This window comes from Chaetodon trifascialis, chromosome 6 (genome assembly GCF_039877785.1).
Source record: "Chaetodon trifascialis isolate fChaTrf1 chromosome 6, fChaTrf1.hap1, whole genome shotgun sequence".
NCBI classification, from domain to species: Eukaryota; Metazoa; Chordata; class Actinopteri; order Chaetodontiformes; family Chaetodontidae; genus Chaetodon; species Chaetodon trifascialis.
The window spans coordinates 10257820-10274234 of NC_092061.1; the positions used below are offsets into that span (position 1 = coordinate 10257820).

The window sequence follows — 16415 nt, forward strand, 5'->3', positions numbered from 1 at the left end:
GCCCCCTTGTTTTGAGATAAAATCACCACATGGATTCAAACCTGAAACCTTTATTGACTCACTGATTTGCTACAAGAGCAAAGAGAATGCCACACCGCTCGAGTTACCAACCTCAGCTATATATACACAGCTTAGTCATACTGTAGCATCATAGCATAGCTCTACTCACTGTGCCTCTGCAGAGAGAAAAAGGGGAATTGTGTGTTGAGAGGTGCTGAGTGAGGAGAAAGATGGGAACAGGCAGCATGGGACAAATTAAATGCGATAAATGAAGAGAGAAATTAAAAGATAATGAAGAGGAGAATGAGAAAGACTGAGGCAGTGAAGGTAGAGAACTGCTATTATCATCAAGTGATAATAACCGAGCCCAGAATAAAACGCTGGGATTGTTTCATATCATATGAACATTTCTACAGCAGGAATCAAAGTGATGTTTTTCAGATTAGCAGTACATGCATATGAGCTGAATGAGGAGGGGATGCCAGGCGAGTCAACCCCTAAGAACCAGCCCGCTGTTCATGTTTGTGGCCACGGTACTCGGTATTTTAAGCCAAAATGTGCTCTTTTCCATTCCCTAACCGCTTGTTTTTTGGGCTTAAATGTAACCAGACCTTAACCACAGCATTGTCATGACATAAAATTGAAAATTAAAACATAAAATGTAAAGTTCGAACAGAAAGAAAGTTTCAGCGTTAGGTTTGCACTAACATGGCGATTAGCTTGAACCACGAGTGTTTTGAAGGCAGTGTGGCCCTCAGACACCTGACCTCAATACAAAATAAAGAAGAAGCGATCTACTTTCACTTAGAGATGCAAAGGCATTTTTATATATAGAGCATCATAAATGATTCATGATAAAATGAAAGTAAAAAGGTAACAAAATGCACACACAGACACAAGTAAGTGGGCGAGAAAGTGCTTCTTGATTTGTTTCATGGCAATAAGTTGATATACTGAGTTCATATGAGGGGAGAGATCCATAGAGCCATCACACCAGAGAATTAACCTTGAATGGCAAAATGTTATTCCATTATTGTCATTTAAAGTCCATAAATTCTCCAGTTTCCGTCACAGGAACGCAGCTATTTAATGTCTTTCAGGACAGAACCGTCCCTCTTAAGTTCCTGCAGTAAATAAACGGCACATTAAACCACTTTAACTTGCTTACACATCAGTGTTTCCATATCGATAGTTTAAGTTCTCTAAAGTGACACGGCATAAAAATAACTGACGAACTGTCAACATTATGATAGAACAATCGCAAACAGAGGCATCATAATTAAGCTTATCTTGCTAACTCAAACCATGAATCTGAACACTAAGCGCAGTAGAGTACAGTATTATGCTGTTTTCTTTTGTTTTTTTCATGTTTTTCTTCTCTGTACCAAACACCAACAGACATGTGAGTCTGATTTAATGATGTGGAAGAACTTTGAAAACCACTTCCAAGATTTCAAACTTCCAAGTCAGAGTCTGGCGAGCCTGATCAGCGGTCTGCATTGAATAAACAAACTTTCAAATATGCTTGGAAAAACAACCATCTTTATAAATTATGGTAGAAAGTGTGTTTCTTCATAAACTATTTACTCGTCTAGTTTAAACAGAAACTAAGGACGCGCTTTAGAAGTTAACAGTGATGCAGTTCACTTCAACTTTTTCGCCTCTTTTTCTTTAAAGCTAACGAGCTCCTTCTGACAAATGCTGTTGGCTTCTGCACATATTGCTATTTCAGATTTAATTTTAATATTTCTAAAATTGTATGAATCTGTGAGGGGAAAATCACAGAGAAAAGATCTTATATTTGACATTTGACAGCTGGAATGGAGCCAGGAGGAGGAGGAGAAAGTCAGAGGTAGATCAAATGCAGAGAGCTGATTAATGTGTTTGATTGGCTGGAGAGAACGCCACTCACCCATTCAACTGCAAAGGCAAGGCTCCACCCTGACTCTCCAATAGGCCCCGCCTCTGCCCCATGGCCACCTCACATGCGTTCTCAGTGGAGTAGAGGTTGATTGGTGTGTTATACACTGACGGCTGGGGGGGAACGAGGACGGGGGGTGAGGAGGAGGAGGAGGAAGAGGATGGGTAAGAGACAGGAGGTGGAGGAGGAGGAAGAGGACTGGCGTAGGAGGAGGCAGGAGTGAAGGCAGAGGATGGTGATGGGATGAAGGGAGCAGAAGGAGGAGGAGGAGGGGGGTATTCACGCCCTGTTCCGCAGCCCCCGAAAGGCCTGGGGGCCTTGTTGTAGGGGACGGTGGAGGGGCTGGGGGAGTGGGGGTGTGGTGGTGGGGGTGGATGGGTGAGGGCCACTGGTTTTATGATGTCTGATCTGTCGTCCTAGTGGCACGAGAGAAGAGCATGCGAATGCAAACGAAAAACAAATCACAGCACAGCACACGTCATACTGATACCTCTCAGGTTATAACTGTGGACCGCAGGCTTTAGACTGTAAAGATTATCATTTGTCCATACAATAAAGTTTGATTCAACTTAAAAATAGCATGAAAAAATCAATTAGTTTGGTCTCAGTGAATAAGGAAGCATCAGTATACTCAACTGTCATTTACACTGAAAAATAAAAGGAGCGACATTAGAAAAACATGATTACATAAAACAAGACAAACGAGGTTTTCATGCAGCAAAACTGTGTTTGGCATCGTTTCAGAGGGTGGAGCGACAAAAGAAAAGCACTCAAAGCACTTAAAACATGGTACCCCAGGTGAACTCCTTTTTTCTTTCACAATTAAGTCATTCATTCAATAACTTTTCATATTACAAGTTTCTTTATCGTGTAACTCCACACTTGGTCAATTGGAAAGCGATTTGATACCTAAATGAACAAAACCATAGATTTGCATTCAAGACCCAATAAAAATAAATTTGAAAATTTGTCTCAACATTTTATTGAACTATAAAAAGCATAGATTCAAAAAATATAATTTCTTAAAATCCCCAAAAATATCTAGTGAAATTTAAATTTTTCACCTGTTGTGCTTTGTCTTAATTAAACAGTGCTATTTTAGGATTTTCTGGTATCTATAGAGGCATTCTGCACACCCAGTGTAAATAATATCCTGCTGTTTTAGTGACATGCTGTGTTACAGTACCTTTGGTGCCACAGGAGGAGGTTTAGGAACAGCGGAGGCCCTGGAGAGAGGGAGGAAGAAGAGGAAGAGAAAGAGCATGAGCTATGACTCCTTAACCAAGCAGTATTTTTCATTTGAAAGCATTTTTGATATCTTGAAAATGCATTCATATTAGCCGACACCATGTGGGTAAAAGGGCACCAGCATTTTAAAAGCATACTTGCTGATATTAATAGATTGATATTCACCTACAGAACCTGAGCTCTCAGCGTAGAAACCAACATGGAGAAGTTTCTGTTATCAGCTGAGGGGGTGTCACCGTGTCCGTGTGTCAGACTGTGAAACTTTACCTGCTATTTCTTTTTTCATTCTTTGAATGTACGTGTGTGTTTGAGCTGTTTTTAGTCCATAAAGGCTTGTATCAATCTGATACTGTCGGTGTTTGATACTCTGAATGCCACATTGAGCCACAAGCTCCCCCAGAGGTCATCTGAGGAACATGCCTGCAACTGCCCACACTGTTAAATTACACCATAAAATGTATTTTACTGGGGATTTTATTTCATCTGTTTACAGCGTTTTTAGTTGACTGGCCTGGTTTAAGATGATTTTGATGAAACAGGATGGTACTGTATTGATGCAAAATTAACTGAAACAATATCAATATTCACTCTCTTAAACACTTAATATGATCCATTAGTGTTTTGAATTCTTCCAAAAACATCAGCAAACAGCAAAACACATGGATCAAATGAATGCGACCGCAATGGTTCTTCAGTGCATCAAAACACTGAGCCTGATATGAGGGGGACAACATTGAGTTAGCATGAAATAAAGGTTAAGTAAACCGTGCAGTAACTGAAGACGTGTGAATGTCAGCAGCCCACATTCCTTTCAGGGCGACCCTTCGAGAAACTTCCTGAGGGAGGCTCATGTCCTTTACCTCTGTAAATCTGAACCAACAGCCTTGTAGTAGCAAGAAGCACATCAGTCTACACATACAGCTACTCATACACTTGGCCTTTTCCTCTTCGCCTCTTATCCCTCTGCAGTTCTGGTTTGCCAGCAGTGTCCTGATACAGCGTCGTGTTCCCTCAACATGAGCCGTGAGGATCTTTGAATGATATTAACACCAGAAGAAGTGCGTCATGCCATAAAATTACTCGACAACTCTCTTGAACTGTTTGTAGTAGTCACACAACAACTCTCATCGTGCCTGTTTTTGTGTATAATTCTATGAAAGAAGGTGCTTGGTGCACTTTCCATGTCCAATCAAAGAAGGCAAGCAAAGTTTAAAGAACATAGGGGAGGGGAGAAGGTCTGATGTGAATAAAAATCAGGGCTTTTTGACCTCCAAGGCTGTGAGCTGCCCCTAACAAGCTTCGCTGATGAAATACTCAGAGGTATAAATAATGGTTAGGTTTGACCGTCATGGTAAAGAAGGGATTTGTGAGTCTGGTCTCATTCCCAGAGTGTCAAATACTGACGTATCTGTCATCATGCCCCTCAGCAAGGTACAAGACGCACCGGGCATTCAGCTAACTCCAACGCAAACCCATCTGTAGCAATATCAGATGCACATAGCAACTGCCTCTCTAGACATAGTACAAATCGTGACAGAATCCTTAGAGGGATGGAGGTTGGGGTGGAATGGTGGATAAGATAAAGTGTGTGTGTGTGTGTCAGGTGAAACCTGAAGTCAATGATCCTAAAAGTGAAACCAAAAGTCAATCATATTTTACAAAACCTAACCCAATGGTAATGGTGCTGAAACCAAAGCAAACTGCGTGTCACTGTGTGACCGTCGGGCAATTTTAATCACATGCGCATCACACACGGCGGCAACAGTGTTTGACGACCTGAGATGAGAACGTGTTGGATTTGCATGCTGCCTTAGTTCTAACCCTTAACCTCAGAGGCTCAGCCAAAAGCGAAAGAACCTCACTGAACAACTGTTTAAGTGTTGAAGACATTCCAGATGTCACCTGAGACAATCCACTGCACATGTTTTTTGTCTCAGTAAGACAGTAGGTGGGTGTCCCTGGACGCAGTATAGTCCAACAAGTCTCCAATCAGCACAACCCCAAAGTATTGACTGACATCAAAGCTGATCTGAAACAGCAACGATCTGACTTGCGCAATCGATGGCTTGGACATGTGTGAGGCACATAGAGTAGCAGGGAGAGCACCAGGGTATCAAGTAGGTATTTCAAACACGTCACCGTCATCCCTGTGCTCTCTAGCCTCGATTACACCGCAGCTATAACTGGAAGCACCAGCATGGAAATGTGTTGGGGTCATATGGTGAGAGAGGGAAAAAAGACGGCTGCTAGAAAGTGAATGAGAACCAGAGTTTAATTTAACTCAGAGGCTTTCAGACATTTTCTCTGGGGATTTGCATAGTCGAAGGTAATTTTAGGCTCCCAAACAAGCAACCTGCTGTTTTATTAAAATGCCTTTTATGTTGTTGGCACGACCTCAGGAGAACTCGTGAGAGTTGTAGTGATCCAGGTTGATCGTCCTGAAACACACGCAGCTGTCAGGTTGTATACTGTATGCATTCAAACAGCAAGAAAATGGACAGTAATAGAAATATGTCATTGAATGTGGGTCTTCTGCTGGGCTCTGATATCCTCAAAGCAGAACAACAGGACCTCACACCACCGTATCAAGCACTTTGCCACAGGAATGTTTCTCCATAGCTCAAATGTGTGAGGGTCAGAGAGTAAGTGGATGCAATAAAGACACTGACAGTGTGACAGTGACATTTCATATGTGTAGCTCCTGCACACCAAATGGAGACTTTTGCTGTGCATGTGCATGTGTGTGTTCTTCCTCCACCAGCAGCAGCTGCTCTGAAACATGTTTCTGCTCTCTGTGTTTGTAACTCTGCACGTTGCATGCTAACTGTCAGGCTCTGTGTGTCTGTGTTTCCCGTACTCTGTTTCATGTTAATGGAAGTTTTATATTGTAAAGCCATTGGTCTGTTCATGTAACTGTGAGTCTGTGAGTTTCCCCAGCTTCTTTTTGTGGTGACAGCTATTTCGGTTTTGCTTTGATACACCACCACATCCGAGTGCATGCTGTGGTTACAGTGGTGGTGCTAAAACATATTTCCATATTTTGTTAAGTACAAGTCATTTAGGGTAATATTTATTCTACTTCTCTTGCTCTTTGGTCATCAGGGTTTGCATGCATGTAAAATATTTTCTATGTTTTCTGAGTTTCCTTGGTTGAATTTTTAGCGTTTTCCTAATTAATTATTTTTTGGAGATACACAAGCTTTTACATAACGCTGACAGCATGCTTTCATGGGCTGTTACATTTTCTCTGTTCTGTTTCCACTCTCTTCAACAATTTTCCTCTTTTGGAATTTACAGGGAATTAACAAAACAGCAGGACATCTTACAATAAAATCAAAATAATGCAATCCAGCTTTGCAATAAATACGGTAGAGTGCAAGATGTAAAACTGTTGACTTTTCAGTACAACTGTATGCTAATATTTGAACCCATTTTGTGTGGTGTTGAATTGTGTTTTGTTGTGGCGACTCCCCATTTTTATCTCCATCTCCTCACCTGATGTTGCTGTATAATGAGCTGTATATGAGCAGCATTTAAGAGAACAAAGGCTGAACTGTTCTGTAAAATTTATGATTTTCTTGTATTTCTAACTGCATACTCAGTCGTAACATGTGCCCATATTTTACCTTAATGCTGCTTTGAGTCTCTTCACAGTTTTTCCAACGTGTATACATTACAGTAAATTGATCTGTCACCAAGAGGAGGATGCCATCTCTTCTTCATCTCCTCTCAAATCATTCGTGGCCTCGCGGCTGTTCTGTGCTCTCAGTTGTGCACTTGTGTTTAATCTCTCTGGTCTATTCTTACTCGAGTGAGATCATTGACCGATGTTTCCAGGGCCGTGCCCTGACACGCCGTCAGCTTCACCAGCAAGCAACCAGCCATACTGAATCAATAATGCATTGTTCCCTTTGTGTGCGTGTGAGAGTGTGTGTGATTTTATGTCTGAAAAGGTGGGGGGTGGTAAAGAGGCGAGGGTGGTTTAGGTGGAGGTGACTGACTAAACACCAGGAGAAGCCGAACACACACTCTATACAAACAAATACAGGTGCACAAGGGGAAGTGATTCTGTCACACAATGTCTTCATGTGTGTCGCCTCACATCACACACACACACACACACACACACACACACACACACACACACACACACGCACACACACACGCACACACACACGCACACACACACACACACACACACACACACACACACACACACACACACACACTACATGCATGCATGTATACAGAGAGCTCTATTCAATCAGTTGTGTGAGTCTGGTTTAAACAGATACACACACATTGTACTTCAGCATAACGCAGGTCTTTGATGAAGTGTGCAGCCAGTTGGATGACAGAATCATTAAAAGCAGAGAGCAAACAAAGGCCAGTTGACATACACCCACATAAATATATGCACATAAACACACAGTGCTGTCTTACACAGGGTGTGGTGACAGTGATTTCAGGCATGACGGGTTGGTCCAGGAAATGTAGTGAAAGGGGTGCAAAAACACAGACTTCAAGGACCAGTTTATACACTCTGCCACACCTGAACACGCAAATAAGCTACACACACACATATACATACACACACACACACACACACACACACACACAGACAGTATGTGTGTATTTTTAGATTAACAGCCACCTCTGACATTTCTGATAATTATATGCGTGAAAAACTGTGGTCCTGTTAGCCTCAGATCCAGTCTGCTATTAACAAGCCGAGATCTTATCTTAGATTTGCACCTAATTTGTCTTGGTGAGACATTTTTTGGCAACTCTTGCATGTTTTTGTGGTCCCTGTTGCATTCCTGCCAAGCACAGAAGGGAATGAGCTTATCCAACTCAAGTCAAAACACTTTAAGTCAATATTAAACCAATTAATCCATCGTTTGGAAAATCGGGTGTTCCCTAAATTTGTCATTTTTGAAATAGTTCATTCATTCTCTCTTCTTTTTCCTCCTTTCTCTTTAACTTTAAGTAGGTAGCACAAAGTAATGAAAAACAGAGCATAGAAGAGACAAAGTGACACCATGACTGTGCATCCGTGTGCGCGTTAATGATGCAACTTTGATAAAATCCAACATGTGTATGAAACACATGATTCACAGAGAGGGAGACCCTTCCTCCCTCAGTGTGTAAATCAGAGACATTCACAGCTTTAACTTTTTAATCTTAACCTAAAAAAGCCTTACTTTCCTATATCTTTTTCTCTTCTTGCCTCTTTTTCTTTTAAATTCCATCTCTACACCGTTCCACCCATCTCTGTTGTGTTTAAACTATCTGTCTCTCCTCTTTTAATTGCTCCTTCCTGCCTTTCATACCCTTTCTTTTCTCTTTCCTGCGAGTGAGGTCACTGTTTTTTAAACAAAAGTGATAATGGTTATTGAAACAAAGCCCTCTGAAATGTATGCAGTCGTCATTCCTGAAGGTGGGACACACACTCTTGTCTATTTATTTCTTTTTCTGTGCCTTATTAGGAAAAAGGGGATCAAGCGGGCTGGTTTGGTTTCAGGGTTTTTGTAATTTTACCTTAAACTGAAGCAGACAGACCAACGTGACCAGGAGAGAATGCCAGGGCACCGAGTAAGAACAGAGTGACTGGCAGAATTATTACCACATGTGGTTCAGCATTTGGGTGTCAACGGTAAGTGTGTGTACTGTATGTGTGCAGTGGCGTTATGGAGGCAGAGGGAGTCGTGTAGGTAGGATGGAGTTATGGGTCCAAAGAGAGACAGATCATGAGTGAACAAAGACTATAACTCCTGATTTCACAAGCGGGTGTAACATTCCTTTGCTGGTGTGATTAAATCCAAAAACAACTGCGTTATTCCTCTGCTATTTGAGGGCCACTGTGTGAGTTTATCTAGAAATGGCCTTTAAATAGATCTGGAAGCTGAGTCTGCCTGTCTTTATCAGCCCTCGCACTGGGCAAGACCATAGGAGACAGGGGTCACCCACAGATCACAAGTGCTGTAGGTCTGCGTGTTCAGTGTGTATGTACGTGTGTGTGTGTGTGTGTGTGTGTGTGTGTGTGTGTGTGTGTGTGTGTGTGTGTGTGTGTGTGTGTGAGAGAGAGAGAGATCTTCCATGTTCCTTATCCACCACGTCCCTCCTCTGAGGCCTCGCCAGGCCTTTCTGCTGAGTATGACCTCACACGAGATCCTAAAAGAAGCTTTGACACTGACCAGACCAAAGGAACAAGATATGTTCAGTTTAGAGCAGCCTCACTACAACCACATTACTCGATTAAATCAACGCTGAGAAAATTTTTAAGTATGTCTGAACCCTCCCAGTCACGGGCAGAAGAAAACCTTCGCCTTCGGCTTATGTTTCAATGACTGTGTGCAAGCTACACGTCATGTAGGCCATGTTAGGAATAAGGGGTTATGTTACATATTTGTTGTAATGTTTGTGCTTCTTTATCTTCTGCCACAGATCGATATGGCGAGACAAAAAGCCTAAGGGTACGAATCTACTGTGGTTTTCATGAAAGAGGCTCTCACACTTCTAAGTGTCTGTTATTCTGATGGTTTGTCTTCAGACGTGACCTGACCTAGAACCCAGCACCTTCATGTTCAGGTCAGCATACTGTATGGAGATAGCTTCACTAATGTGTACACAAAGACACAATTTGTATCCTTTTCCTCTCCTTTAGCTGTGAAACTCAATGAAAGTAACCATGATATTTGATTTGATTGCAGGTTATCACAGAAGAAGGCTAAAACACCAAAACATACAGCCACTGTTTCCTGCAGTAACATAGCAACAAACAAGCACTTTTTATAGTAGCTCACTTTCTAACAAAAACACACAGCAGTGGACCGGTACCCTGAGGAGTCTTAAAAGCAGACCATGAGAGGAAACAGGCACATTAAGTTAAACCCCACCAGGGCAGGAGAAAGGAGGCAATGTCTCCAAAAGCCTGCAGGTCAACAGTACTGCATCAAAACTCCCCACAGAGCACAGGAGCAGGGGGGAGCACGTCTATAACTAATACTCACCACTGCACAGTGGTGGAAGAAATACTCTTTGGCTTCAGTGTAAAAATACTCTATGAGCATCAAAATATACTCAAATAAGTTAAAGTACTTATAATGCAGAATGGCCCACTTCAGAATAATACTGGATTATGATTATTGATGCAATAATGTGTTCATCACAATGATGCTGCAGCCGGTAAAGGTGCGACCAACTACACCTCAGTTTACTTGCCTTGACTAAATAAAGGTTATAAAACAAAATGAACTGGGTGAAAATAGATCACGTGTGAGGATAATAGAGTAAAAATAAAAATGTGAGGCACAGGAGCTGGAACATACTGCAGCAGTGCATATTTTACTGGCTTTGGACATTTAAAGTCCTTTAAACAGTAAATAGAAGGAGTGAAGAAGACATAAATGAGACAAAAAGCTCTAAAATCTTATATCTTGTATACTCATATAGAATGTATGAACTTTTTATGACACCAAAGAAGAAGAGTTACTGCTGTGACACATAGTGTCAGTGGTGCAGCAAATGTCGCATAATTTAAGGTCATAAAACAGATGAACAGTGTAGGTACTTTTACAGCGTGTAATTCTTCTTAGATGTTTTTCAAACACCCTAAAAGTAATTTTACATAACATTATAATTCATGCACATATATCTTTTAAAGGCAAAGGACAGATGTTTTCTTTTTATGTGCAACAATAATGCAACTGTTGGGTTTGACCATAGTGTCTATAGGAGTTTGTGAGTCTGGGAGTCTGCACCGTCTCAGGCCAGTAAAACAGTAGATGGGAGGACTGGAGTCCCGTGTTGTCTGTTGAGATCTAATTTGATCTTTTACAGCTTTGTTTCACAGCAGACTGACCAAGAAGTAAAAACTGTACATATAAAGAAAAGAGCGCACATGGAGGCGGTGAGAAAGACACACAGTCTCAGGGACAGGAACAACATGCAGTCACACACCCAAACAGCGAAACACAAATACCCACATATTCCCACAATATTTTTCTTGCAACACAACCTGGCATGTTTAAAGCATTTTTTTATCGTTGTTAATGGCCTAAAAATGCTCTGCCATACCTCTGTGAGCACCTCATGGCGACTCCCACACTGAACATTGCCATCCTCGTTTAAAAGATTTAAAGTGTAATTGAACAAACTAATGACTCCATGGACCGTAACTGGAGCGTGGCCAGTCAGTTTGTGAAAGACGCACAAGACATTCCACACTGCAAACACACATATAGAGAAATCACAAAAAGGAGCTTTCTTTCTCACGGCAGCTGATTGACAAACACACTGTGACAAGCTTGGCCAGGAGCATAAAACCTGAGGAGCATAGAAACATCAGCCTGATCCCCAGAGCAAATCTGGGTTTATCAAAGTCATGACAGTACTGTCAAACTGATTTAAAGTCCGTCCTAAACTGTGTTTAGGAAATTACACTTCACAGGTTAAACCCAGCACAACCAAAGCCCTGGTGTGATTTCATGAGAGTCAGATGAAGATTGCATTGTTTCAAGTGTGGGTCCTCTGCAGAGGGAGCTTAGGAATCTCTGCCTCAGAGGCAAACTCAGTACATGTTGGGGCTCTGTGAGGGAAACTGATGGTACAGGGGGGCCCAAACTGGAGGAGGACAGCCACATAATTCTAGGGGGCCTCAAATGGGATGAATTACAGCAGAGATTCAAGATTAACAGGCCTGTGCTGCTGCGTTTTGTAAGATCTACCCAATGATCTCTATGGTCTCCAATTATGTACTTATGTACTTTCTACATCAGCACTGTGTGAATTCAGCTGAAGAATAAAGAGTGGAAAAATGAAGGGGACAAAACTATCTAAAATTTAATGCGAGTGAGAGGTGGAGAAAGTGAGTTTTATTGTCTTATAATTTTAGTGCCGTCGACTTTACAGTTTCTTTTCTTTCTGTCTGGAAGCTCACAGTTGCTTTGTTAAGGCAGCGAAAACAGAAACAACACAGTACATCAAACTGAAGAAAGAAAGACAGACTGAAGAGACAGCGCTCCAGCTGGGTCCAGCACTCAGCGCTGAGACAGACTGCCCGTCAAAATGATCCACAGCTGGACCAGGAAGTGTTTTCCATATTCACCATCTGGCCTTAGGTCTGCTGAGAGGGTTATGGATATTATTGTGCGTCAGTATCACTCAGAGAGATTCACTCACAGCGATGCCAAATCCGCTGGCTTCTTTTTATTTTCCTTCATATTTGTTTTCATCTAATTTTTGATTCTCCGTTCAGCTTTCTGTTTCTGTTTACCACGCCCATTTCTTTCTTTTGCTCGGTCTCTCTCTTTCTGGCTCATTCATTAACACACACATAAACACACACACACACACACACACAGACACACACCCCCTCCAGTTGACTACTCATTGAGAGTCGCATGTCTCACAAACTTAGGCGACAGTGATACGACAGTGGTCATAAAGTGATCCTGGCTCTTACATTGAACAAATACCTGAATCACTTCAGCTTCTTTTATTTCCACTATAAAATTGCAGCAATTTCAACAGATGAGTCTGAAGAGGATAATAGTGGAAAAAAGTCAGGGAGGGATGAGAGCGCTCGAGGTACACGCTTGACAAAAAGTGACACAGAGATGTGTTCGTGTCCCGAAAAGACACACAGATGTGTTCAAACCGAGTCAAGCTCCTTAGGATAACACTGTCCGCCTGAGTTGAACATGGTGTCATCTGAATATGCAATTAAATCAAAGCAAAAATAAATAGACAGCGAGTCATCTGGCTGAATTTACACACATCCCAGCCAATCTGCACTGATAACACAGCTGAAGCTTAATGTGAGAACTATGAAGGAAGACAGTAAACTGTGTCTGCGACGTATGTGTATTGTGTTTCAAAACATGTTGATTACAATTTATTATAGAGCCATTTGTTACTACAATTTGAAGTTTATTTTATTTGGAGCAAAACTGCTGAGTGTACAGTTTCTGCTCCAACTGCCCCTTACTCCCTGAAATTCATTTATAGCAATTACCCAGAGCTCATGAAATGTGGCTTCTTGTGTTTCTCTTCTAATCAGTCCGGGTGATTCTTCACACCGTTACAGCTGCCTGTTTGGGTATCGTTCAGCAACACTGGCTGGCCTGAAGATGAGTGCTCTTGGCTTACAGCAAAATATGTTTGGCAAATAGCAGAGAAGAATTAAGAAAACAGAGACAGATGAGCTTGACACAGTGTTCTTGGCCTCGGAGTGTCTGCGGGTTACCTTCACAGACCCCTAATGTTCATGGGATTTGTATTTTCTTTGGCAAGAACAACAGACCAGCAGAGGACAGGCAGAGACAGGTGTCTCTCTCTAGCTGTAGCTGCATTCTCTTGGTATTATGATCTTATGTGTGAATACTACAAGCCTGGCCAAAGACGATGGCCATCAGTTTTGGAAGATCTTTGGCAAATACTACAGAGCAGTGAAAGACAGAGACAGGTGAGCTCAGTTTAGCGCTCTTGGCTTTGCAACTTCTTTGGCAAATATCAGAGCCGAGTAAGTGACAATGGCAGCTGCAGAGCTGCTGTGAGTACAGAGGATTTGCAAAGGGCTGTGAATTTTTGCAGCTACAGTTCAAGTCTCACAAGCTCTAACTGATAAAGCCTGTGTTATACTTCATGTATGAGTATAAGCTCGTCCTCACCAGAAAAATGGCCACATAGGTCAGACTTATAGGACCCATATTTATTGTTAGTTGGTGACTTTGAGTGGCCGGATTAATTATGATGAGAGCAAAGGAGGAAATCAGGTGATGAGATAAGGTACAAGAAAGTCCGTACTTGGTGGAAGGTGTGGCGGATGGACGGGTCAAACACAGGACTTTCACATGTTCTTCTGTGTGAAACCCAAAGTCAATGTTGACTTATTTTAACTTATGTAACATACTTAAGTTACATAACGTACATAACAGTAGTTTACTCATTTTAACCCATGATCTTTTCCTGAACCTAACCAAGTAATTTTGGTGCCAAAACCTAAGCAGACTGTGTAGACCTGTTTACCTATTCAATCCTTTAGGTATGAGGTGTGTGTGTCACAACACCCTGGTGGCCAACAGGTTAAGGTGCAGACCATGAATATTTGTTGTCTGCTTTCTGATAATGGCATAGACAAAACAGTAAAACATTTTAAAACCTTACACACAACACAGCAACAGCAACACAGCTCCTCTTACACCTCTTGGATTGGACTCAAACTGGGGGCCGTCATGTTAGAGCAGGAGTTTTCGATGTGTTTTCTGTTCACACCTCTATGTGCTCCTTCATGGAAAGTTGCCTTTGCACTGAAACAAATGTTTGCCAGTGTTATTGCATTAACCGAGGCATTTTTCTAAAAGCATGGTTTCTCCAGTCTTTTTTAAATAGGGAATCCAATTATCTTTCCCCTTCAAAGCCAAGCTCATTCAGACACGATGTTCTTGTTACACACGGGTCAGTTCCAAGTAAGCATGCCGTCCATTCTGGGTTTCATTTGAAAGCATGAGCTAAAAACAGGCGATAGATCATTTGGTTCAAGTATCGGCCTTGCCTACAAGCAGGTAACTGACACATAGCCCCATACATCAAGTGACCAATTATGTAACTGATACTTTCTCGTATTTCTGATTCGATGAGAGGTCATCAGTCATGTGTGTGCACACAGACAACTTCAGATTTCATTGTAAGGGTGGTCACATTACACACCACAAATCTACAACAGGACAGACGCGCGTCAGTTTGTGAATTTACATGGAAACATTTTAAAGAGAAAATGACATGAACCTCTGTGCTGGTAGTAGCCAATGGCCACACCAACACATGTGCATGTGTGTGCCTGTGTTTGTTGGGCACGTGGCTGTGCACAAGCATCATCATTTGCACATACAACCCAGGGATCTCACTGTCTCTATTCAGAGAACACAATGTAAACAGTATGAAAAAGTATACCCCAACCATGCATAAACTTCCCTCACCGAATCCCTTGCCTGAGCACCCAGGGCCAACTTCCCCACTCTAAATAACTCAAACAGCTGCGTGTGTGTGTCTGCATGTCTTTGTTAGGACCCTTAAGGCATACCATAGCTCTAGTGAAAAATATCCAGTTTCTCAAATACTGTTCTCCATCTCACTTTGCATGTATGTAGCACATGAATGTGGAGTGAAAATGAATGTGTGTGTGTGTGTGTGTGTGTGTGTGTGTGTGTGTGTGTGTGTGTGTGTGTGTGTGTGTGTGTGTGTGTGTGTGTGTGTGTGTGTGTGTGTGTGTGTGCGCGCGAGTGCTGAGGTGGGCTAAGCTTCTTTTCTGACTGATTTGTGTGTTTGTGCATGTGGAGGGGGGGGTCCGTAAATCAATGCCATCGCAGCAAAACAACAAGACCACAGCGTTTCAATTTAGCATTATGCACAAGAGATCTAAAATCTGATTGTGTTTATCCATGACTTATTATAGCCTGTCCTTGCGGCTTTCTGCATGAATACATAAGACCCCACTATTATAAATGTGACAACTCCACCATCGAGACACTCAGTCATGAAGAATGGGCTTGTCAAACACTGTAATTATCCCGTTTGAGGTCCTTTCAACAGGGTGATCTCCACTCTGATAAAAAGAGAAGTGGAACCAATTAACTCAGCACAACACAAAAGCTGCTTCAAAACCTTTCTTCTTAGCGTGATAGCTTGTTTATTCAAATCGTGCATTCACTAGCAGTGTACTATGATGTGCTTAGGTACATGCTGGTGAGTGCATCAGATCAGCTGTGCTTCAGTTTGTACCTTTCAACCGCCTCAAACACATCAAGACATTGAGACTGTGCCATTACCAGTGAAAAACACCCACATGCACACAGACCCATTAGATAGTCAAATGGGCTTCACTGTGGGGAATTAAGCATTTAGCCAGACACTGGCAGTTGAGGAGCATAGCAGCAAAAGACAAAGGTGGTTTTGTTGAGGCACAACACGATCGGTTGAAATGAACAGTTTAATACTTTGGTGAACCTCTAAAGAGAATAATTTCATTGCTGAAGAGTCTAAATTAAGTGCTGAGGCGTTGTGATTGTTCTATTCTAATGGGACAAAGCCATCAGCACGGAAACATCTTTAACCCCTCAAGCTTCAGCTCCAATCATATTTCATGTTCAATGTCAGTTTCTCATTCTCCTGTCTTTGTCCTTTCCTCATTCCTGCCTTCTCCGCTGCTCTTTCATCACCTTTTCGACTACACCCCTGCCACCTC

The 16415-nt window shown here is 42.0% G+C and overlaps 1 protein-coding gene across 1 annotated transcript in view; it reads right to left on the minus strand.

Moving 5' to 3' along the window:
* The window catches only part of pdlim5a (PDZ and LIM domain 5a), a 58349-nt gene that overhangs the window by 22384 nt on the left and 19550 nt on the right, over positions 1 to 16415 (minus strand). Inside the window, exons 4-5 of the mRNA XM_070965403.1 lie at positions 3108 to 3147; positions 1913 to 2337 (exon numbers count right to left, since the gene is read on the minus strand). Coding sequence (XP_070821504.1) covers positions 1913 to 2337; positions 3108 to 3147 — 465 coding nt within the window. The remainder of the gene's footprint in view (positions 1 to 1912; positions 2338 to 3107; positions 3148 to 16415) is intronic.